Below are 25,618 nucleotides of genomic sequence, written 5' to 3'. Positions count from 1 at the left end.
CTGCCACATGGGGAGTTGTCCAAGCTAGCACCAAAGTACTGGGAAAAAAAATAAAAAAAAAATAAAAAATAAAAAAAAAAAAGAAAAAAAGAATACTGGCTTTGGTGCTTTTCCTCTTGTGTTTCAAATATTTAGGTTCAGAAACTGCAAATACAAACAAAGTGATTTAGTGAGACAACTTGTGTGAATAAATAGAGTGGAGCTGTATGTCTAGACCTGTGAGAGTGCCCATAATCACAGCCTCTCCTGTAAATCACTGACCTATCATCCCGAGACTGGTATTTGGTGCAACCCCAGTGGAAAAAGAACACACACACACAAAAAAAAAAAAAAAAAAAAAAAAAAGGAGAAAACATCTGTAAGGGAAGAGTCCCATACATTGTTTTCCAGACAGCTCTGCAGTCTTCCGAGGTTAAACATATGCTAATGAGGGAACCAATTACTTAAGAGCTGATGGAACATTTTGCATACAGTTATTGAATTACGCGTAGACATAACAAAGTAGTAGAAGTACTTAGGAAAATTGTGTCTCTGTGATTAATGCATCAAATGCAGGAATGCTGCAGGACTGGCAGAGGCTGAGTTCTGCCATCAGCTCTCAGTGTAGAAGCAGATTTCTCAGTCTCAGTGAGCGCTTATTTACAAAGTCTTGGATGGTCAAGAAACAAAGAAATGTGAATTAAAGCAAAAACTGACTGTCAGGCTTCTAGTAACTAAAACCGGCAAAGTAACTGAGTGCAAACAGAGTATAAAAGTTTTGGTACCTTTTCTTCCACTTCACGTCCTGCTCCGGGCAAATTCATTGTTCTCAACAGATCTGGAGCCTCAGTTGACTAGAAAACAAGAAGATTACCACAGCTAGATTGTAAAACGTACAGGATCTAATAAATATGGGTGGAAGGACTTGTGAAATCAGACAAGTTAAAGTAGGCATTTATTTTTTTCATGTTGTGTCACTGCAGGATTGATAGATAAATAATTCTTGTTTCTAGACATGTTTTTCTCTTTGTTGCTCCTTCGATCACTGCTGTCTATAAGAAGCAGTCACTGCTGCTACGTACTACAAAGGGCAAAATTCCTTAAGGAGATAACTAGGCTCAAAATCAAAAGGAAGAGCACAGCTTTGCAGGATTTCAGGCAGCTCTTACTACCTTTGTTTTCTCCTGAGCTAGGCCTAACCACAGCTACAAACCTGGTCCCTCCCCAGTGAGGCATTATCTCTGCTGCAATGAGCTGCAACCCAAGACTCCTGACTCCTCACAAAGCACATCAGCCCCGCAGCAACCCAAGCCTGTTGGCCACTAGGACTCCTTAGCTATCGTCCCCCTTGAAGCCATCTCACACAAGAGGATTTTAAGGCACAGGGGCTGTGAAGCAGCATTCATCGCATCCAGAAACATCTCTTTACTCATAACAGTATTAGTTCATAACCTAGTGAATGCTGGCATCCCGTTGCACCAGGTGCACATGAAAAAGTACAGCCCGTCCTTCTAAACAGGTTATTAGCACAAAGTATAAAGAACCAGCTTGACAAATACCCATTAAATGAAACCTAGAACTCCTGCTGGCGATCCAGCTTGCTGAGGAAAACCAGCAGTCACAAGGCAGCAGAGGACAGGAAATAGCACAGTGCTTCGTGGGCCCAGCCACCAGCTCCTGCCAGAAGCCACCCCATGCCCCCAGCCCACGCAGAGGAACACGGAGCTGTTACATGGCCAGCAGCAGAGAGGAGCAGGAACCAAGCAAGCTGCCATGCATCAGGAAAGCTCCGATAGAGCAGGTAGTGAGCAGTGCACAGTAAGAGAAAGGCAAAGTGCTGAGTGCTCTTGCATTTCAGCACTGATTTGTTGGGATCTGCCTGGGCACTTTGAGCTGCAATCTCCTTGTCAAAGGGACGTTTACTCCTGCAGTATTCAGAAAAAGGAATTGTGCAAGGTAGCACTAATCCTGTTTTCAAAACACAGCGTTTGAAAGAGCAGCTGGTAAGGACTGAATCTCTCCCTCCTTAATACCCAGGGGTAATCCATGATTCAGTGACTGAATTACTTCTGCTTTCAAGCTGGAGGTCTGTGGTGTGCCGGGTGCTGAGGGGAGCTATGCTGCCCCTTGAAGGCCAATGAAGAGTTTTGGCCACCTCAGCCATAAATCTCCCTTCTGTAGCTTTGGCATGAGCTGCAGAGGACACTTGCTATTGTTACATTTCCTGCAGTCAGAGCTAGCCCTAGTGACCTAGTGCTCACGCCTTGGTCGCCCTCCAGCATCAGATGTGTGCATGTCCACAGTGGGGGTGCTGTGTGCCTCCCCCAGGGGAACCCAGGCACAAAGGCAGCCTCCTTGTGGCAGGGAAATGGATGTCCCTTGTGTTCCTGTCACCCACTGCAACTTCACACGGAGCCAGTCTCGCCTTAGAGGATTTCCAGACAGCTCCCATCACTCGCTGTGCTTCCTCACTGTCAGAACAAGCCCCTTCTAGTTACCTCAATGCCTCCAGTTCCTGTATCAAAGTCTCTATGAAGAATTAGGACAATTATTTGAATGGCACTGGACATTGGGCTTATGGACTGTTCTCAGAATGGTTCTCCACCTGCCTTCATCTCCTGTCTGTGAGGAATATGGATATTTACCCCAAGACCAAGGGTTTTATGGATCTCATTTTGGATTTTAATTTTTGCCATAGTTGCTGTGCACAGCTTTCTATGCAGGCAAAGCCATATGTCAAGATATTTTCTGTCTTAGAAAAAATCCGGTCCTGTAGCTACGCTGCGAGCAATGCCTGTTTTGCCGAGGAGCAGAGCAGACGTTCAAATTGGTGACGCTGTGGGACCTGGCTCGGGATGCCAAGAGCACACACTTCGCACCAGTCCCAGCAGCACAAGCTGAGAGATGCCACCCACATACAGCAGCCCGCTGAGCCCGGCGATGCCTCACTGGAGACATCTGTTACTCCCCAGTGAACTCCCCTGCTGTAGTACCACTGTAATGCCACAAACATGTTGATTTGAAGTGCTTACTTTATTGCCACTCTCTGCGAGCACTGTGTCCTGCTGAGTGTCAGTCTCCATGGGGCTACCGAGCAATACGTCCTCTTCTACACTAGCACTTGCCTCCCCCATTGTCCTCCCAGAAATTGTCATTTGTGGAGGCTGCCCAAATTTTATATTCTTGGCCAACTGTTGCTGAAAAACAAAAAGAGGGAAAAAAAAAAAAAAAAGGGTATTTATATTATGAGCAAAACAAGTCAAGTCTAACACGTGCCTGTTCTCCACATGGAAGCTGCACAGAAATCAGGACAACAACAACAAAAACCAACTCGAGGCTCACGCTGCTGCAACACGACAGCCATCCCATCTTCATTCTCCCCACAAAGTGACCAAGGTCAGGAATTCACTGCATCAGTTCTCACTTTGGGTGATCAGCTTGAGCTCTCATCAGTGCTGCCAGCTTTTGCAAAATTATTGTGAATTTTGCAACATTCCTTCTGGTTTCTTAATCTGTGTCCTAGATTAAGGCTTTGATTATAAAAGCTAATTACCAAGCCTTACTTCTTAAAGAAATGATAACATCATGATCCACGTGTACCCTGAGAAGTTAAAACTGCCCCAAAAAGCAGCTTCTTTCTCCTCCAACCCCCAAGCCCTGTATGCCATGCAACTGTAGTTTTTAAAGATATCCTAACTGTGAGGACCACTTTTAAGTTTTAATACCTTAAGGATCTGGCATAACTCTGTGCTAGAGGAGGCAAATTCTCAAAGGAGAGAAAACTGGGCTTTTTTTAGATGCTTGCTCTCCAGGAACAGTGCACAGACTCATGTAAGTTCACGCTCATATGCACTGCCCCATCACCAACCTTTACACGAGAAAAGTTTATGCACAGAAGATACAGTAAACCAAAAGATAAAGGAGCTTTCCCATCATTTACTTTGTTTTGAAGTGATCTTCTCTCTAGGGTTACAAGAAAGCACTCTTGAATTATATCAAGGATAAGGCATGTAAAACAAGTAGCAGTTATCATCTATCCTCTGGTGGGATGAATTGGGGAAGTTGCAGCTCTGGCTACAGCAGACACATGTACCATACAGTCTTTGAAAGCAAAGTTTTTAGTAACAGTGAAGAATTTCTCTTGAAGAAAGAACAAATAGGCATAAGGCACATTTAATGACAGATTTTCTTCCTGAAATATTTCAGCAAAATGTTTTCAGTTAGGAAGGAAGGGAGCAGGTAGTTATTTTCCTGCCTTACCATCTTTTAAAGACAGAAAATTCTCCAGAGACCTCCCATCTCTGGCTTTCATTACTGCAAACAGCTCAGTGGTGCTCATTTCAACTTGCAACCTGTATTCAGTGTGAACATCAGGTACCTGCACGGACCCCTGATACAAGTTTGACTGAGAAATATGAAAGATTAGAGTAGGTATCACAAAAAACAAGGGCATATCTTATTCCCATACCACAGAATCATCAACGTGGCTCAGGTGAACAGCTGCCAAGGGAAGACACCCTTTAACAGCAGCAGGTAGACCTCTAGAAGGATCCAGGTCAGATCAGTCTTACTTCCATCATTGCCCTGTGAGCTTAAGTTTACCCATACTAACCGCAAAACATTACCTTAGTATTTTGATACAGAAACCTGGTAAAATGCACACTGAGGCTCCTCTGAATCAGGTTATTGAATCAGAACAGTCTGTGCCCTTTTGAATTTTGATGGAAAATAATTAAACTCCTCTAGCACAGCATTCTGAAACAGTGGGCAGTTTTGAATGGCAGAGGTTTATTCCAACCTAGATTATTGCCAGCGCACCCATCGTCTAACAGCAAGGGTTTCACAAAATCATTCAAGGTTTTTGTTATAAATGCAGCTCTCTGACTTGAAGTCTTACAGGTTTCCACTGTGCAAATAGGAGCTGGAGGGAGCAAACGCCTGTGTTCAGTAGTGTGAAGGCTGCGACTGTGCTCTGATCCTGCAGCTCCTCTGACACCAGCAGAAACCAGCTCCTGAACAGATTCTTAATTTGACAATGTACTGTATTAATTGAGGCTGCTCTTTGCTTCATCTCAAAGTCATATTCCTAGACAGGAAAAATGCTGTAAAGATGTACATTGGGTTTTAAATGCTGTTTTCCTGTTATTTCTAGGAAATATCATATTGCCAATATTTCTGGACTGTATGCAGTTATTTAAATTATTTTGAAGTTTAAAGATTCATTTGCTCAGACTTGCATAAATCAGTTTCAAGACTGAAAAAAAATGAGTAGCCCTCGCATTCCTTATGGACAGAAGGCTCTTTTTTTGCATTTATTTACTGACTTTGTAGAGAAAAAAAAAAAAAGAATAAACTCAATTAATAGTTTTCCATTGGCCAATTGCTTTCAGTATACTGCAATCTCCAAATCTGATGCTGAGTCCTGAATGTCTAAATCTCAAGCAGTTTGTTACCACTAAGCAAATTTATTCTGATTGCTTTCAAAGAATGACACAAAATGTACTCCTCATTATTTTTGAAAATGTGTTTGTAATGTAACTGTGGTGCAATTATCCTCTCAAATCTGTACACATACATTCTCTACCTGGTCAATTATAAAAACCCTGAACTGCATCGTCCTTGAAAGAAAAGAAAAAACACACAAATTTTACTTGAAAGAATAAACACAAATAGTGCAATCCAGAGATGAAGAGATGCATATATTTAGGCTTCAAAGCCATTGAGAAGAGACCACGTTCCCTGAAAAGAAGGGAGTTGGAGTTGTGTTCCTGGACACAGAAGAACTCTAAACCCTTCCTTTCTTGAGAATTCCCTCTGCTGAGGGCAAGTGTGTGCCTGAGGAGGATTACTTGCAACTCAGTCAGTGTCAGTTGCAGGCGTGACATTTCGTTCTACCATTGTGCAATCACACACAAGATGCCTAAACACTCCTTGGGAACATCCACAGAGGCATACAGGTCTCAGTTAAACCTACCTGGTCTCTTCTGGTCTGTGCAAAAGGCAGCCAGGAATCACCATCCTGTTCCCTGGTCTCATTGTCAGTCAGGAACAGAAGGCAAGAGACGAACACCTCCTGTCTGTACCTTCCCCTTCGGTCCTACCAGCCCCAAGGCCGATAGGTATTTCCACAGGACCGTTCTCAGTGCAGCTGCCACGCATGACCACAAAATGGGCTGGTGGGACCATGCACACGCATATGAGAGCTTCTGAACTGGATCATCAAACTGCCCCAGCACAGGCTCGCCTCATCCCCACGATTTCTGAGATTGAGGTGAGGAGCAGGGCTGCACACGGGAAGTCGCCGCTGCCACCAGCTCATGCCTGCAGGACAGGAACCCCCCAGCTGGGGCTGCTGGCCCCTGGACGCCTCCCCACTGGGCAGAGCTGCCACGATGGGTGAGAACAGACCAGCATGTAGCAAAGCCACAGCCCTGGGGTTAGGGCCTCACTGCTCTAAGATACTCACTGCTGCAGCTGTAAATAATGTATTCATCTAATAAAGGCAAAGAAATCCTGGGAATTTAGAAAAAAAAAAATTAAACATTCGCACTCATCCCATTTAAAAAATCTTTGGTAACTGGACCATGACACAGCCCCACTTATTTCATGCCAAATAATTTGCTAGAACATGGCAATTTAACTGACTTCTTTACACCAGCTTAACGTTAATGACTTCAGAAATAAAATTCCCAAGTGAAATTGCTCTGCATTACTTGGTGCCTGCAGAGAATTAAAAAGCTTCAACTTTCAAAGCACTCTTTGTGTTTGCATAGGAAATGCCACAGAACAAACCTTCCATATTAACCGGCAGTGAGCCCAGATTGGGCTGTGCATCTCCTCTTTCACTCGGATTTGGCTCCTCTTCTGTGTACATGCCTGCCTGCATGCGTGTTGGAGTCAGCCCCCCAAAACCACATCGTGCTTGTTAAGGCTCTGTGCCTGGGGAGACTCCAAAACCAGATCCTGAGAGCTACCTACTTTCTCTGTTCTGTTTAAAATCCATAAACCATTTTAACTGGTTCTATTTGAACAATTCTTAGAAGTGCTGATGATATTTTGCCTTCAGCTCAAATACCTGTTCTTCATGTCTGTCTGCAATGCCCACAGATATAAATAAGTTACGGTTTGTAGCTATATGCTATTGTGAAATCATGAGTTCATCAATAGTACCTGTCTGAGGAACAGTCCCAACACTGAGATACCTCTTGGCCCTCTACAGTCTCTCACAGCAACCCCAAAAATCAAATGACTCAGGAACAGGGTGAGCCCATACAAAGATTTCTCCTAAAAACGCTCCAATGATTTGTGGCATCCGAGCGCCTCTGGGTCAGTAGTAATTTGGGAACTTCTATGAATGTGTTGTTGCTTTTTGAGCTTCTATAAATATTTCACCAACAGCGCTGCATGACAATGAGCTGTACAGTCCAGCTATGCATAAAGAAAGATTTGTTTTGGGTTGGAAATGGGACTAGCTTCAACTGATGCTCCTATGTTCTCACACTGCGACAGACTGAGTACTTGTCCTCTATTCACTTCCCAACTCCATTCATGAATTCATGCATCTCCATCATATTCTCTCCCTTGTCATTTCTCTTCTAGGCAGAAACACTTTACCTAATTGTTCGTTTTATGGAAATGAGCCCACCTCTTTATCCACACAAGAACATCTGCAGCACATCTGAACAGGCAAAACACCCTACATAAGCTTTTTTTAATTTATTTTTTTAAGAGAAAATAAAATGGAAAGCACCAAGTTATTTTGGTATACTGGGAGACTATAGAAAGTAGTGAAAGAAATGTATATAGAAAGAAATGGCAGAGGATCTGTTGAGATCCTATGTATTTGCAGCAAATCCATATGTAAATGAATATTTCAGTACGAAGTAGCAATAGATCACTTATAGATGTGTGTGTGTGTTAAGAGCAAGTCCTTCTGGGGAAGCCTGAAGACACTTAGAAGATCTGTGGTATTCATCACCTGAGTCTCCCCTGGCAGTGCACCAGAACTACGGGGCTGCAGGAAAGTGGGAGAGGGACTGTGCCAGGGAGTGAGTGATGGGACAAGGGGTAGTGGCTTCAGACTGAAAGAGGGAAGGGTTACATTAGGTATGAGGAAGCAATTCTTCACCCAGAGGGTGGTGAGGCCCTGGCACAGGCTGCCCAGAGGAGCTGTGGGTGCCCCATCCCTGGCAGGGTTCAAGGCCAGGCTGGATGGGGCTTTGGGCAACCTGGGCTGGTGGGAGGTGTCCCTGCCCATGGCAGGGGGTTGGAACTGGGTGGGCTTTAAGGTCCCTTCCAACCCAAACTATGTGATTCTGTGATCCTAAAAGCAAAGCAGATAAAAGGAAAATAGAAGCTAATTTTCCACATAATAATTTGTAATATAAGAAAAAGGAGGTGTGCCTCAGAAATAGAAGAATTATTAGGAAAAGGTGATAAATTCAGTTTATGAATGCCTCAGAAATAGAAGAATTATTAGGAAAAGGTGATAAATTCAGTTTATGAAGTGAAAACAATTGTCAAATTTGAAGAAAATAACTAGAATGCAGTGACACTAGAAAATATTGGCACCAATGAAATGAACTGCAAGAAATACAAAGCTGGGCACTCACTCAGTGAAAACTGCTCCCAGTTCCATAAAATGAAGAGCATCAAGTTAAACGATAATAGCTCTGAGGTTTAACAACCAGCTTTGTAGCCTTGTTAAGATCTGGACAATATAAAACACAAAGAGCAAAGGGAACGTCTGGCAGAATGTAATGTGCAGTGCACAGCAGGGGAAGCACTGGCTTGATCATTAGCTATGATATGTTAATGGCTACAAGAAAGGGTTCCAAAAGTGAACAGCCATCAGGTCTGACAGCAAAAAGAAAAAAAAAAAAAAAGGATTGGGGCATTCATCATTATAAAGCCAGTGAAATTTGCATATAAAAATTGGTTCTTCAGAAGTTGACCAAGCAGTCTGGATTCCCTAAACATGTTTGTATCATAATTAAGCACTGTGCAATAAATGGTGCTGTAGAGACAGCAGGTGATTTGTTTGTTTTACAGCACAGGGCTGCATGAAACAGAGAACATGGAGCCCAGCAGCTCCTAGATACAAAAAGCCATAAGCCATATCCAACCTTTAACATTTCTTGCAGCCGACCGCCACTGCCTGCGGGATGCCAGATGACCAAGGTACGCTCAGTGAAGGCAGGAGGCAGAGCACAAGCTGTCCTCCTCTCTGCAGCAGCGCCACGCTGCAGCATTGGTGCAGCACAGGGGAGATGTGGCACAGCTACACCGAGATCAAAACACTCAAACCAAGCTTCCATTTTACTTGGTGAAGCTTCTTGTGGAAACAAGACCTGTCCTTTGCTCATTTGTTAGCGTTTTCTGGCAAATAGCAGCAGCAAGAACAACAATCACAGCTGTAGAATTTGAAGAGGTTGATCTAACACTTTGAAGAAAGGAAAAAACAAACAACCCACCAGCCTATGAAAGGCAAGCCCATAAAGACAAGCTCCCAGAGTTGCTTTCAGGCCTGCCCTGATACACTGCTAGATTTAGGCTTTAGATTTAGATCTAAAGATCTTTAGATCTAGATTTAGGCAAGACTCCTGAGGTCTTGTTCATAGCCTTCTGCGAGAAGCAGAGCACCAGGCCCCGAGGAGCTAAATGCATTATGAGTAGCAGGGTACCAGTGCTCAGTGGGGGCAGGTTCACGCTGGGTTTTTACACTGCATCTCAGAAAACAGGTAATGGTAAACCTCAGCAGATCCAAAGGAGGAAGAAAAGACTGCTTTTACAACAATGGATGGCTTGAACCATCACAAAGTAGCAGCTTCAGGACACACAAAGCCTATCTGAGGTTAAAAAGAAGCCAGGCTTTTCTCAGCCAGACTTCCAGCAAGCAGTAAAACCTTAGAACATGACCCAATCCGTTTATGGAGAGCTTGATAAGATGAATGCTGCCAATCTGAAAATCAATAAAAAGAAATGAGGGCTGTTCCAGAAAGAACCAGTTTACCTTGAACACACAATCAAGCAGGAAGAATTTCTAAAATAAGAATCTGAACCAGTGCATGCGCTGGCCACCTGCCCAGGCTGATACATTGAACCAGTCTTGCACCATTTTTTGTGGGTTCATCAAGACTCCGGAGATGGCAGAAATGCAAGGTGAGAATGGGGAAATAAGAATGTTTCAAGAACCTTTACTGCATCTCCATCCACAAATTCCTGAAAATGGATAAAATTCACAGAGCTTCTGATCTCTACTTGGAATATGGCAAGTTCAGAGTCAGCACTGGGCTCTGAATGCTGGCAACACTCCTTTACTGATGAGCATTTTGCCATAAAAAAAAAAAAAAAAAGATGAGGTGTGAGGTGGTAAGTGCATAAAACTTTCAGCAATAGCTGGTTAGACCTGGGACCCAACTCTAAGGTCCACGTAAAAGCATGCAATAGGATTTTGGCATGATCTTGTCCTACAATTCAGGGAACAGCTGTGGAAATCATGGCTAGCGAAATGAGAACAGTCATGCCCTGAACAGCAGATTTTGCAGATGCAGGATGTGGCCCCCAGGCTCATTTATAAGGAGCCTTCATGTGGGGTTACGACAAAAAATATCCATTATCCATGGACACAAAAAATAAAATATCCATGTTACGTAACTTCTGCATAAAGATGAGAGCTGAGTCATTTATGATTTATTATGCATTTTCCTCCTGTTTGCATGGGTTGCTGTGGATGTCACCATCACCAGCAGAATGGGAAAAATTGCATAAGGGATGTTGTTACAGGCTGGATTGCAAGAAGAAGAGGTATTGAGAGAAAAACTAACATGCTGAAGGCCAGAGAACAGATCCAACAGGTAGGGAAGGCACAGCTCCCTGCTGAAGTCGGTGGGCTTTGTGTCCCAAGGACACTCAAGCATTCTGCAGGTCAGTTCCAGCTACCTCATGTCTTTGCCCAGAGCCAGTAGTCATTTAAAACATGACGACTTCTAGCCCGGCAAGTAGCGTGTGTCAATTCTACCTGACCCAGGGAAATTTAAGCTGAAAAAACAGCACAGGGAAATTGGAGCTGTGGTTTCTGCTTCAAAGTTTATCCATAGTCAGCACAGTCAGCGCCATTCGGTGCTGTGTCGGCTGATAGCAGCGTGCAGGAAAAAGGAAAAATTACATCCTGCAAGTCTCCTTAGCCTACCATGCGAGATATCTCCCTCACCAGGGAAGATGGACCCAGACAGTGGGTGCTGTGGAGGTAAAAGAAGTCACTACTAGTTTACTTGTCGTCTACAGGGTAATGGCACTCACACAGCATTAAAAATTTACCAGCAATCCTGAGCAATAAACTGATAGGTGCTTCTGAAGGACAGCTCTGTCAAGGTCTAGATAAGCATAAACTTGAATCTTAGAGACATACAAAAGAAGTAAAGCAAAAAATTAGCACTAATGGGACAGAATTCTGGGAAACAAGGGAAAGCAGGTCATTCAGGGCTCTTTCAAAGCAAATACCCAACTGAATTGGGTATGTAGCTGCTTATCGACTGTTTGCTTTGGAGAATTAAACGTATCTGCCTTTCCTGAGAACCACTCAATGACCAGGGAGGAAAAGACTGAAGAAAAATGTAGAAAGTACAAAACAATAACAAAATGAGCTTTGCTAAGAGGTCTCACTGTATGCCATCCACTGTCAGCTGAACCCCAATTTTTATTTTTATTTCTAATTTTTTTTCCACTCAGTGCCGCATCTGTAGGTCTCAGACATAAGGATCAGGACATGCTAACACCACGAGTTCATTTCATATGAGTTCCACAAGGTGCAGACACCTATACAGGTTTGCTTGCAGCATCCCTGTCTGACCTTTCAAGACCAGAACTTAGACCTTCTGCAGGTTATCCAAATTGTCAACGTGGCTGGTGGACAGACAATTTACATGGCTGAGAAACAACCCCTAGGCCACTGAACACGCAACCCAACTTTATTCATACTTAACACGTTCTGGGACTCCAAAGAACATTTTCCACCACACTTCAAATGTAATTCCACCCCCCTTCCCTCCTTGTAATTTCTTACCTGTAGTGTTTTGACTTTTCCTAAAACGTTCTCCTGTGACATTGCTTGGACGGTCTGTTCACTCTCTGTTCTCCCATCAGGTATAAAAATACTGTCATGGGAGAAAGCTCGACTGCCCATATAATAATGGGAAGACCTGGAAAAATAGGTAATAAGTACAACAATTAATTTATGAGAGTGGCCCTTCATATCATAGCTGCACTGCTATATGGATTTTCCCTCCCTTCTGTCCGTACAAGAGCTTTGAACATTCTCATAACAGAGATATCCAAACATTTTCTGTTATCAGATCAGTGATTCCTTTGCGTGCAGTCTTCCTCCTTGGAAGAACACTAAGTGAGAAGTTTTTAATAAGAAGGTTGAAAAAGTTCAATTAATTTTCCTTAGAAGCCCCAAGGCTAAGCATTACTTTTAGAATACAGGGTAGATGATGATGATGCACATGTTACCAGATGTCACATTTAAAAAATATACTGTAATTAAAATTATATAAAATAACTGCTTAGCCGGGCTAACGTTCAAAACACAGACAGCAGGTCCAAAGCAAAAGCGACCACTCAAACACAGGAAGAGGTAATACGCTGTCGAGCTCATTACGCACCCGTTTCTGTCACCATGAGCGTGGTCACGCTGACAATGTGATGTTATCCTCAACCCACTGAACTACACAAAGCATATCAGATGGGTTTGATTGGCAACAAACAGTGAGACATGCCCATGGGCGAGGAGCCCAAGTGCCAAGGAAGGGAGTGCATCACAAATGACCTACTTATATGGCTGCTGTAAATCCACAGGCAGAGGGATTAAACCAAAAGTGTTTTAATGTACTAGAGATTTTAAAGGCTCTTCAAGAAAACTGAGGGATTTTTTTCATTTGTTTTGTTCGTTTCTTTTAAAGGATGCTCTGAGTTATTTTAGGCTTTTGGGGGGATCTTGAGGGAAAATATTTGAGTTTGAAAATTGCATTTTGTCCAGCCTAGAATATTTGATGGTGACTAGGAAGCCATTGAAATACAAACACAATGAAAGTCACAGTAGAAGAAACTGAGCAACTGAGAGGCCTTAGATCTCTTTTAATAACCTATTGGCAACACTACAGAATCCATTTACAGCTTCAGTAAATTTACAATCCAGAGAGGGAAAAACTTTTTTTTTTTTTTAAACCAAGCTAACCCAGACAACCTTTTAAATATGGTAGGAAACATCATAAAAAATTATTCAGCTTAAGCAAGGAAGGTGGATCCTTCCAGAAAGAGGGGTAAGTAAAACAGCAGGAAAAACTAAACCCTCACATGGGGACTGTTAGTGTTAGGTCAGAGGTTGGACTCGATGATCTTGAGGTCTCTTCCAACCTAGAAATTCTGTGATTCTGTGATGTTTAAGAAAATCCATATATTCTCTTTTTCTCCATCTAAAAATGTGCCTATAGTCTATAAAGTGTTCAAAACAGCTCTATTCATATTTTGAAAAATACCTCTGGAAAGTATTTAATACATATTCATCATCCCCCCTCTCAGTGGTGTGAACTTTTTAAAAAATACAAATGATAATTTTTCTTACCAAGTATGAATTTTGTATACAATTAATATAACCCCATAAAATTGGTTAAATTATAAGATATAATTGGCTTTTCTAACAAAATTTTTTGCAGATAACCTGAGAATAATACAAAAACGAGCTCCCCATAACCTCTCTGTGTCTCCAGTTTATATATAGGATATGTTTGCACTTAAAATAAATCATCCAAGGTTTTGGAGAGAAGACACAGAGCTCCCTATATCACTTCATCCTGCACACAAGCATACTCAACTGTAAAATTATTTTTTATCCAAAAGTAATATTTGAACAACACACTTCATTTAAAACAAACCAGCATGCAATCAAGCAAAAGAGCTATTCAACATTTCACAGCATTTTTAGCCATAAGAGAAACATTTAACTGATGCTGTGTTTTATTCTAGATTTATTTATTTATTTTAAATAAAACCCACAAGTTGATTGCCTGCTAAGGGTAATACACCTTATTTTAGAAGCCTTTTATTAGAGGAAACCAGAAAAGTATATTTTTAAACCTTCTTCTAAAAAGGGTCAGGACTGAATCATCCTGACTCAGCCCACTCACAGAGCTGTGGGAACACCGCGTGGCCTTGCAGTAAGTGACAGAAAGCTTCCTTGGCCACCCAGGAAGCAGCCCATCAACCAGAGTTTTGGAAATGCATCTTAACCAGGACAAAATCCTAGAAGGTCCAGCTTGCAAGGTGAGTGGTGTGACATGAAGCTCACTGCGAGTTGGTTTTTAATACAACTATTTTGGCAAGTTTGAACTGAAAGCTTTCGTACTGCCTTCAACAGAGTAAAAGTCTGTGTATTCACAGATCTCCCTCTGCGGCCAAAACGGAGGGGAAGATGCAAATTTTGACAAACTGACCCGTGCCAACCACTCCTTCATTTGCATGGGTCAGTATGGGCAGAAGGCAAGGCCAGGGGAATTTATAGTTTACCTTAGAGCTGAGAGATCTGCTGAAGACGCACAACCCAGTTTATCCCTACCCTATCCCCTTTGAACTGAAGAGGGGTCACTAGCAGGTCAACCCCCCGAATTTCAGCAGCACATTTTGGTTTTATAGAGCTGATGCCAAACTTGTAGTTTGAAAACTTTTGTTTTTAACTCCCTACCAAGACAAACATACTCCAATTTGTCAGAATGTGTGAAACTTTCATAAAACTCCACAGTGAATTAACCCAGGACCTCTCTTCTACTGCTTCCCCTCAAAACCAGGGGATATCCAAATCCAAATACTGGACATTTCAGAACTGAGTGTCTGAGAAATTCTGGCAGCCCCATCTCCAATAGTCAGTAAAATGGCTTCATTTTTTTTTTCTTAAATGCCTATCCAGGCTAAAGCATGTTGGAAAAAGCATATTCATACATTGTAGTAACCCAGTTTCTTTTACAGGTGAGTCTGAATAACATTTAAGGCAATTTCTAGGCTACTTCAACTTTCTGAAAGGTCTCTTATTTTATTCACTTGGAGCCTATGATCCTTTCAAATCCTCCCAGCTGTGAGTTTGACAGATTAGATCACAAAGGTCCCTGTTCCACCTTTTTTTTCCTCACTCTCCCCGTGTTCTACTGTAAAAAAGACTGAATTCCTTTGAAGTCATCATACAATAGGAATAATCGAGCTTCCTTCACTAGTTCTACCATTCTCATCTCCAAAGGCTTCCTCAGAAGCCTTTACACAATTGGATCCTCACAATCCACATCTACAGACCGGTACAGAAAGCCCTCCCTTCAATTAAAGGGTGTGTGTGCACCAGGAACAGCTCTGGATGGATAGCTTCCCTGTGTGTCAGAGGCAGGGGTTATTCTTGCAGCCATGGTTGAAGTTGTAGCTCAGTTCCCAACTGCTGTATCACTTCCAAGAGATCTGGGAAAACAGGGGCATCAATTTATAAGCACTTGTGTTGATAACGCTGACAGTGACACTTCAGGGGCTGTTTGTGCTGAAAATAATTGAATCACCATCTGACTCACTTCTAAACACCTGACTGAATTAAATAAATTATGGATGAGCTATTCCAAAATACAAAGCACTTAGAGCAAATCCTTAAAGACCTGATTTCTGAAGATGGGTTACTACCCAATTATTGTGCTCCAGTTTCACTTCCAATACACAAATTTTCAGAAGTCATTTTCATATAGTTGGAGCAAAGTTTGCATGAAAATTCCATTTGTTCTCAAAGTTCTCTTTGCTACACCTTTGTCCCACTTCAGATTCCCATAGACACGAAAAGAATATTCAACTTCTCAGCAAAACTAAGAGACCACTGTTCACCTTTAGATTGTTAGGATGAAATACCTGCTACATTTTGAGAACGTACTAGTTTTTTTTTTTTGACACACAGGGGCTTTGGCACAAAAAGAGTATACCAGAATAGGCCTTTATCTTGAGGGTACCCCAAGAGGGTCCAGCAGTCCCAACCACTCCACAGGACTTCTACAAATAACAAGGACAGAAGTGTCACATGGAGGGAACAGAGCAAGATATGGAAGACCACAGCACATCTTAACCATGGATGAGGACTTGACCACAACATAGGCTCTGAATCCAGGTCTCACTGTATTTAGCTATAAAAACAGTTGCCTCAGATGCATTTTGCCCCTCACTAGCTTTCTTCAGCTCAAAATGAATATGTTTCTCAGACTCTGTTTAACTCAGCGCTGAGTTAATTCATTCCTGTGGAAAGGGAGAACACCTTCTGTTAGTATTTTAGACTTCTGGAAGAATCCCAGAAAAGCACAGGTAAAACTGATTACATATATGTTGATAGTATCATAAACCTAATATATCTATACGTGAATTTGACTTGCAAAAAAATGTGCAGTAAACCCTCTTTCCATTACTCACTCTTGCTGAGGTGTCTGTGTGTGTGCGCTAAGAAACTAGGAAACATGAAATGAATGCTTCATGGCAGAATAGGACCACCAAAAGCCTACAAGAAAAGTCTGACTTCTCTTCCATGAAGACAGACAAAGAGATTTTTCTTCAGATGCCCAGCAGTCATGCATGGCTACGCACCTGTGTCTGTTTAGGATGGGTTCTTACATCAGGTCTGGCTACTCCACATGAGGACTGGGTGAGGTATTACCCTTCCTCCTCACACGTTCCTGTCACCTCTTTGGTGCCTGCTTAGTGGTTCATGTGAAACAATTGAGAGAACTGATTTGGGTGAATAAATAACTAGAGAAAACAAACAACAAAAAAACCCTCATAATTTCCTGGTTTGGCACAAGCACCCGTGCCAGCTGGCGGAGGCGTGCCCAGAGAGCTGCTGGAAAGAGTCGGATGACTGCAGCCTGGACTTCGATCATTTAATACAGCTGTGGGACTAAACCTTCAAGTACCCCAGGGTATACGCAGGGGCAATGCTGCACAGAATACAAGGCTAAGTTTACCTCCTTACTTCTCTTCTCAAAGACAAATGTGCAATCTTTAGAAAGTTTTGCCAGCAGGTTAACACTCAGATCTCAGCTCTTGCATAATCGTGCATCAATGCGTTACTGTGGTACAGAAATCTCGTCTCACCAATTGCCTCTTCAGCATCTCATAAGTGTTCCTCCCACTCTGATATTAAGAAGTTAGAAATAGAATTGGAAAATAAAGGGAAAGAAGGCGGTGTTCTGTTCTTCCATGTTCATAGAGACTGACTCAAAAACAGTCTCATGACTTCCACTCTTGTAGATTTCTGATAGAAACCAGTTCCACAGAACGAACCAAGAACCAAACTTTTTAAATACGTCCATTTTCAACACTAAGAATTCACAAAGTATGCAAAGCAAGAACAAATGTGTTTTAGCCAGGTATTGACCCTTAATATAATCCCTTCAAAGACATCTGAGAGTCACCTCCCAGAATAGTGCTGCAAGGAAATGACAGGCGAAGCGATAGCTTGCCTTTACTTAATGCTTTGTTTTAAAAAAAGAAATCTGATTCCAACTCCTTTCCTCTCTCATGAATGTCCCCAGGGCAGCTAGAGATGAAAAACACAAATTGCATTTTCTAGTCATTCCAGAGATGCATAAATACTTTAATAGATGAAAATGGACTGTAATACTGAGCTGTATTTTTAGCTATTTTCTTTCATCTGTTTACATTGTGCTGGAATGTGAGTTTTAGTTCTAAATAATGCCTGGATGGGGACTATTGTCCGTGCTGCAAGGGCTGTGAGTTACGACTGAGCTTAGGCTGCGCGTTACTCCACTGTTTTAGCAAACCCATAAACATGGTCCTTGCAAGCTAAACAGCCAAGAGGGAGATATTTCAGCAGGGTAGCTGAAGGATTCTTTCTCATAAAGTCAACTTAGGAATCATTTCTCTGCTCAGTCTAAAGATGTGTCCATGTCGATTTCAAAAGCTGCTGAACCTCAGGACACAAACTCTGAGGAAACTGCACAATCCCGTTATTATAACCCACCAGAGCCCCACTGATGTCAAGGACCTGTTCTACAGTCTCTGATTAAGTAGCCCTGCTCATTTCAAAAGACATCGTGCAACATTATGCTACACAAAGCTTCAGCATGGTGTCACCAGGAGACTTGTAACCTATGAACCTGCCATAAATTGTCCCTTAAAAGCAGGGATCGAGCCTAGTTTTGAGTAGCTGATGCATCATTAATACATGCTAGTAATGTAACCAACATCTTGGGCAGTAAGGGCACAGAAATCAATCTTGAGAAACCTCAGGGCCCTGAATGCCCTCATAAGCCTTAACATCCCTGACCAGCCTCACCTGGGACCTCCACCTACACACATGGACTGGGGGCAATATTTGTGATCGCACCTGGGGGCTTTGGTTGCTGCCTGAGCTGCGCTGGAGGAGCGCTGGCTCCAGCTCGGCCACAACCATGTCTGGCCACGAAGGCCCTTGATCCACACCTCAGTTTGCAGACTGACTTCTTGGCTTGGCTTGCCCTGCCCTCTCACTGGGGACCTACCTGCCTGGTGATCACTGGACCTGATCCTGACCTACAAACTGATTTCCCAACTCAGCCTGGAACCTGTCCTATCATCCAGATATTGCCTTATCTGCACACAGGTTCAACTTGGCCACCATCCCACAATCTGTCCCTGCTATCCTTGCTTTGGTACCGTGGGACCGGGCCCTGGGCAGCAAGGCAGTGTACGCGATGGAAGAAGTGAAGACCAGAGTACAAGTAGTTCTGGAATTACTGAGGTGAAAAATAAACTAGTCATGGTCAGGGTTGAGGATGAAAGATAAGGAAAAAGAAGATGGAGCTCAGTACCTGCTCAAATGTTGAGGACCACTGCAGAGTGAAAGAGTACCGAAGAGATCACGATCTTACACCTGTTATGGTGCATGTAATGAGGTGGTTTTACGCTCAAACAGTGGCTGAAAAAAATAAAGGAATGACAGGATGATGGCGTTTACTGTAAATCACTAGTAAGTGATAGAATTGCAACAAGTGGTAAAAAATCCTAGCTCACATACCTTAGAACAAAGCTTCTGGAGCTTTGTCAAGTTGATAATAGAGAGGAAGAAGACAAGATCTGAGGTGTCAGAGTGCTGCTAACAAGGCTCCAGGAGAAGGTGCACACCAAGCACCACTGCTCCCAGGCATCCCACTGGAGTCAGGAAAGCACTCGTAAGGGAAATTAGGAAACTGACAAAAGCCAATTGGAGTAATCAGTCTAATAGGAAAAGAAAAATTGCCCAATGAACAAAAATTGGATGTGACAGAGGGAAGGCATTTGGGGAGCTCTTTGAAGGAGCTAGTAGGTAGAGATCAGTTTTTAACTGGTGGTCTAGATTGCTTCACACAGAGCTGTCCACTGCTACATCCAGGTGGAAATGTGTCAAAACAGCGTCAGGAATTGTCCAAGAAGGTACTGGGACACTCAACTGCACCCAAAACACAAGAGCTTGTGACTGTCCAGAGTCTGGTTATTTTCATGTTTAGTCAGCACCTTCACGTCATAGGGATTTATGAATGTATAAATACACTAACAGATAATAAACCAATACATTAAATAAAGTTTTCTTATTCCTCCTATTTTAACAAAGCAGATTCCTACAAATTAGCAGTTATAGGTTGTTGGGTTTCCCTCCTCCCCACTCTCAAATTTAGAAATTCAACAGCTGAGCTGTCGGTGAATCATCTTCATGAGATCAAGTGCTCTAATAGTCATGCAGGGGAAAAAATACATAGCCATTAAAAGCTTATATATTAGGCTTACAAATTTGAGTTGGAGGTAGAAGCAAAACTTTATGAAAAGCTGAAAATATCATGAGCTGCTTTTGGAAATTTGGGGACAGACTGCATGCCTACAAGTACTTTGTCTGAGGAGTCTGCCTAAAGGAGATGCTGAATACAGACTGCCTGTTCCTTGGGATCAAGCCTTGGATGAAATCCCTGGAGTGGCCTGGAGCAGGAACACAAATCTTTGTGTCCTGCTGGTTGTCATCTGCACCAAATCTGGTCCGTACAGGTAGCAAAGGTCAACACTAAGAAAAGAAGATCACAGCACTTGTCCTACTCCTTTCACTATCCCCCCAAAGTAGCATGGGAGATACTCTTCACATGAACTGCATCACCCACCAAAATGTCGTGGAAATGCGAGCAGCAAGGTGAACATGCCATCAGAGCAGGGGCTTGGCTTGCTCAGGAGGCAACATCAAGTCCAGAAAGAGACAGAGCAGGTTGTCCTGATCATTAGTTTTTGCCTTATTTAATCAATCACCAGTCAACCACCAATCAATCAATATTATTTTAAAGTACATGCCGAGTAATTACCTGAATGATAATAGAGAGTCACTTGAGAAATGAGGAAAATACAATTGTGTTCATTTTTCAGGTCAGTCTCTATGACAACAGGAGTGAACGCCATTGATCAGCAGTTAGTAACCAAGGCCACATTTGACGCAGACGAGTTGTTCTCATTCACATGAAATGCAGAATTATAATTAAATATTCAGATGCTAAAATAGAGATATGAGAGATGAGTAACAGTGAATAAATGGCATCACACCCTAGGCCTAACTTATATAATACTCTGTTATTGGAGGAGAAGACCACAATTACCTGCAGAAATTCCCAAGCTGAGCACACTGTTCACAAAACCAGGTGGATAATTTTGTTTTTTGAGGAAATTGCCAGCTGGGAACAATCACAGAAAGGGTGGCTGAGCACTGAGCAAGCCTCTCCTATCTCTAACTTCTGTGAGAACAAGCACAAGAATACAGGTCCCGTTCTGCACCCGCCAGAAGAACCTGCAGGTTATTTGGAGGACTTACTCTCAAAGCTGTGATATCCCTGCCATCTGTGTACGCACAACCTCAATATAAACTGCACTCATAGGAACAAAGTTCACATAGGCTAAAAACAGACACAATACTGAAAGCACAATTAGTGTTGCTCCCCCCACCCCCTTTTATTTTTCTTAATTTTTTTTTTGCTTTTTGTACAGAAGATGAAAGTTAAAAAGGGATCGAATCACTGTGGCTTTCTCAGCATCAGTTGTTGCCATCGTTCCCTCCCTGCTTACAGCGGAAGGAGCTCTTTGCTTAGTCCTCAGTCCATCAACCCACAAGAACTCCAACAAAAATTATCTTTAGCAAACTGCTAACTGAAGGTCTCTTAAGACAATAAGAAAATACATGTTTTGTCCACTCCCCAGACTTCCCTCTGCTCTTCTCAAACAAAGAGATTTACCCCTGGACTGTCAGGAGAAATTAGGAAGATTTCTCCTCCTCTCAGGAGCCTGCCACTCACGCAGCTTGCAGCTCAGTGCAGATGTATGGCCTTGGATCACACTGCGTCTTGGCTCTGTGTCCCAGTTTATCACCCTAGGGTGTCCCTCCTGGGAACTTCCAGTCACAAGCCGTAAAACTCCTGACACAGCATGGGAACACAGCATGCTCCCTGCCCCAGCTCTGGTCCATAAACCCTTTATCGCTTATTTTGCTTATCTATATGGCCTAATGATGAAACCTGTGCAAAATACTTGCCTTAAACCTTAAATCCACACTAAGCATGCATGTCTTCAAGTGCAGACACTGGGCACATATCACCAAAAGTACTGAAAGGTTCTCCTCCAATCCTGCAAGTGTCCAGTTCACATCTCCAGACGTGAAGTGTCCTGACAAGATGTCAGGATAATTCTCAAGGAAAGATAATCCTGAAGTTCTACCAGTAAGACTGTCAGAAACCAAGCTTCGTATTTGCAAGGCAATGCTTATGGCTTCCACAGTCACGGGTGTGAAATAATGCAATTATACGATCTTACCGAATTATCTGATTAAGTGCAACAGGGATACATCTTGAAAAGCAAGCAGCAAGGTTGCTTGCCAAAATGTGACATTTTCACGGAGCTAATACATTCCCAGAAATCACGCTGCTTATGCATGCAGTCTCCACAAGCAGAAAAGGAGCTGAATTCATTAGGTGAGCGCTAACTGCTGTGGTTTTGCACAGCTCTACTGGGGCAAAGAGCTGGGTGGTTCAGGTCCAGTCCCAACAGTGGTTCTTGCTGACTAAGGTTGAGCAAAAGTTAGGCAAAGCTGTTTACAAGACAATAAATCTGTCCCACCTTCTTCTTCACAGGCAGTCCTCCACAGCATACAGAAAGAATTGAGATCTTTCAGCAATTCCAGCTTAATTAAGGTGACTCCATGAAGGTGATGTGAGAACGGTTTTATGGGGATTATGGGGAATTTGATAGGGATTTACAAATAAAGAGGGCGAGTTTCATGGCCAGGCACATTCAACAGAATGAAGATTCCCAGGAGACTTTTTTCTGGAAGATCAATATGGTCACACTTGAGTTTTACAGAGCTGACAGGTTATTGCCATGTCCTTTGGAATATTGCACTCAGCCCATGTAAAGGCACTGCCATAGAACTACAAGTAAAATGCAATTCCCCAGCTGCCTCTGCACATTAACCCAGAATCACAAACTGTGCAGGTCTTTTCTCACAATGCCTGCTTAGTGTCCTTCACGAAAAATAATACCACAAATACTAAATGTTATAAAAGGTCTGACAGCTTCAGAACAGAAGCTTCTAGAGACTTTAGTGAAGCACCACAAACGCAATTTAACTTGTCGTGTAATAAGCACTTCTATCTCCTAGCTCTTATGCTTACGACAGAAAGTTAATGGATACAGTTTTAACTTCTTAAACTTGAGAAGGGCAATCTAAGAGTAGGCAAAGGAATTCCAGTCTCTCAGAAGGCAGGGCAAGACACATTGCAGTAACAAACCTCCTGCCCAGGAATTGCAAAACAACACAGATGAATATAGGGGTTGAAGAGCGCATACATCAGGTTACCAAGAGCATTATTTGCATCTGATGAGTCCAAGAAGTTGCTGTGAGAAGGGATGGACAGGCAGAGCTCCCAGCCTGCTTCCAACTCAGCTGGTGAAGCTACACCCCATGCAGATTACCTGGATTTCTCACGGTGTGTCTGCATCGCCTGGTCGGTGCGTTCCCCATTAGAGATTCAGGCGCTTGCTCTGAGCAGGCTTGTAAGCCAATATAGCACGCAGTGAAATATTAGCTTAGCTCTCAGAAGCGATATTGATGTCTTATTTAGCCTACACTTATTTCTTTTCTTGTTTTTACCTTCCTGAAGGAGCTTACTTAGCTTTTCAAAACAGCAAATCTCTCCTCCCCTAAACAAAAACTCCACGTGAAATGTCTGCAAACAACAAATCAATGTACTTTACAGGCTACTTAAGAAATGTAGCTCCATTCAGGGAATGTAAGCATTCCCATTTTTTTATTTTTATTTTTTAATTTTTGCAAAATTGGAACTTTTATTACTATTAGCTTTAAACATGCTATCTTTCTACGTTCTTAAAGAGTCTGAAGTAGAGGAGTTTATAAAACTATTCAGGAATTTAGTTTTATATAAATACACTAGTAGTTATTTAGATTCCCTTTGGTTCATTTCTGTATGAATGCTGAAAGGTATGGTAATGCATTTACTGGCAGACAACTTGTAAACAACTGTGTATGTTAGTTTACTTAAATAGCTGATCTCTGCATTTAATTCATAAACATTTGAAGTTATACTACAGGCAAAAAAATACAGTGGATGAAAGCCACGCTGCTGAAAACTGAAAAGGTTGGCAAAGCTAAGCTCCCAGAAGTGCTTTAATGCACCACACTGAACATCTATGCACATTGTAGGATGGCTAAATGTGGCAGATGCTACCTGCAAACTGAAAATTGTTATCAAATCCCACCTACATTTGTACCACGAAGCCTGACAGGGAAAGCAGAGTTCTGTGTGAGATAATTTCTAGCAGGCTAATGCGGAAGAAGCTCTCATGAATCACTTGCACAGAAAGAAACATCCCACTTGAGACTTGGGACCATCCATATTTGCTCATCCCCTGTGATTTACATCATGAGAACTGATTTATTCCACTAGGGACTTAATTTTAATGCCTTTATTAATTAGATAAAGAAGTTGCCCATTTTAAAAATGCCAGCATTTAACAGCCTCAGGAGGGTCTGCCACCCCTTCACTATGCTGTTGTGGAGTGAGGCAAGCTCCCCTCCCTATCACTGCCTGTGTCTGGGCACAGCACTGAATTTTCAGTTACACAGAATGGGAAATCCCTGGGAGCGAGATGATGCTTTTTGTTTTGCTCTTACTCACTAGTCTGCTCTTGAGGCAAAAGATACGGTGACTTCCTACAGCTGCTCAGCATCCTGTGTGCAGGTAATGCAGCGCCACAGCAGCCAGCCACATCCCCCAGCTACAACACTGCTACCTTCAGTCTCCATTTGCTGAAACTTTGGGACAGGTGAAAGAGACATACGAGATTGCACTGAAGAAACCAAAGGGGAAACCAAGAACTTACAGAACAAAACAAAATTATAGATATGTTTAAGTTTCAAGACATCTCACATCTTTACAGCTGTGATTTTGCACCATTGAAAATAAAGTGGAGGGTCATGTTTCTGATATACTAATCCCTCCCATCATTTCTGCAGCAAATTCTTGTGTTCTCTTCCCATCGGTTCTTGGCACTGGAATACACCTGATCACCAGGTGTCCCTCTCCCCTCCCTTCCCCCTTCTATTCCACATTCAAATAGGATCAGAATAAAAGCAGCCTGTTTGTTGACCCTAATTACAATGCAAAAACTGTACAGGTGTGGACCAAAAGAGGGCATTTCCATCCGGACCCAGAAATATCACCTTGCAGGGAAAAGCATGCAATAAAGCATCTGTAGCAGCCAGTTCAAGATTCCCTTTTCCAATTTTTTAAAATTGGGAAATTGCTTTTAAGCAGGGATGCCATTAATATGACTGCTCAGGGATGCTACATCACGGAGCAGGATTAAAATTAATTTCTGCTCAACCCTGGGATTCCTTTCTTGTCCACGGGCACATGCTCCCAGCAAGCAGCTTGTGCAAGCAGCGGGACCTTGGTTTCTACAGCAGCAGGTGCCATGTTCAGAAAAGATGCACGCGCTTCCCAACAACCAGTGCACAACTTTCTACCATCAAGCCCTGCCCCTTAAAAGCAGGGACACCGAGCCTCATGTTTGTACAGGCCCCCAGCTGTGTGGCACGCTCCTACCTCAGACCACCGTTGGGCTCTTCATCAGAGGAGAAGGCGCCGTTGCAGACGTTCCCGAAGGAGTGGCTCGGCTTCAGTTTGGCTTCCTCGCAGTCTGAGGCAGGCTCCCTTTTCTTCCGCTTGCCGAAGAGCTTCTTGAAAGGCTGGAACTTGCCTGCTTTTTTCTTGTCTGTGGATTACAAGGCAAACACAGGCAGGGCTGAGGGAAGCGGCCCCCGGCGCGACTCGCCAGCACTCACCGCGGTACCGCGTTCAAAGGGAGAATGAGGTCAAAGAGCAAAGCAGCAGCCCGAAGCAGCCCAGCGCCTGCGATGTAAATGCTGGGCTGCAACTCCCTGCTGACGTACAGCACTGGCAGAGCAAAAGTAAGAGCATTAAAACATCTGCTCCCGGGTTTAAGGGTCTGCTTGGAGGCATCAGCTGAATGTCTGGATAAGGGGAAAGGATAATTTTAC

The 25,618-nt window shown here is 42.9% G+C and overlaps 1 protein-coding gene across 4 annotated transcripts in view; it reads right to left on the bottom strand.

The window, feature by feature from the left end:
- Positions 1-25,618, bottom strand: part of CRACD (capping protein inhibiting regulator of actin dynamics) — a 125,482-nt gene that overhangs the window by 17,394 nt on the left and 82,470 nt on the right. For 3 of the 4 annotated variants that reach the window (XM_068680375.1, XM_068680378.1, XM_068680376.1), the window contains 4 exons: positions 25,164-25,332; positions 12,044-12,179; positions 3,012-3,176; positions 765-833 (listed from right to left, as the gene is read on the bottom strand). In XM_068680375.1, the coding sequence (XP_068536476.1) occupies positions 765-833; positions 3,012-3,176; positions 12,044-12,179; positions 25,164-25,332 (539 nt within the window). The remainder of the gene's footprint in view (positions 1-764; positions 834-3,011; positions 3,177-12,043; positions 12,180-25,163; positions 25,333-25,618) is intronic. The other variant, XM_068680377.1, reaches the window with a different exon arrangement.

Source organism: Anas acuta, chromosome 4 (assembly GCF_963932015.1).
Source record: "Anas acuta chromosome 4, bAnaAcu1.1, whole genome shotgun sequence".
NCBI lineage: Eukaryota > Metazoa > Chordata > Aves > Anseriformes > Anatidae > Anas > Anas acuta.
This window is presented reverse-complemented; position numbering and strand designations above follow the sequence as displayed.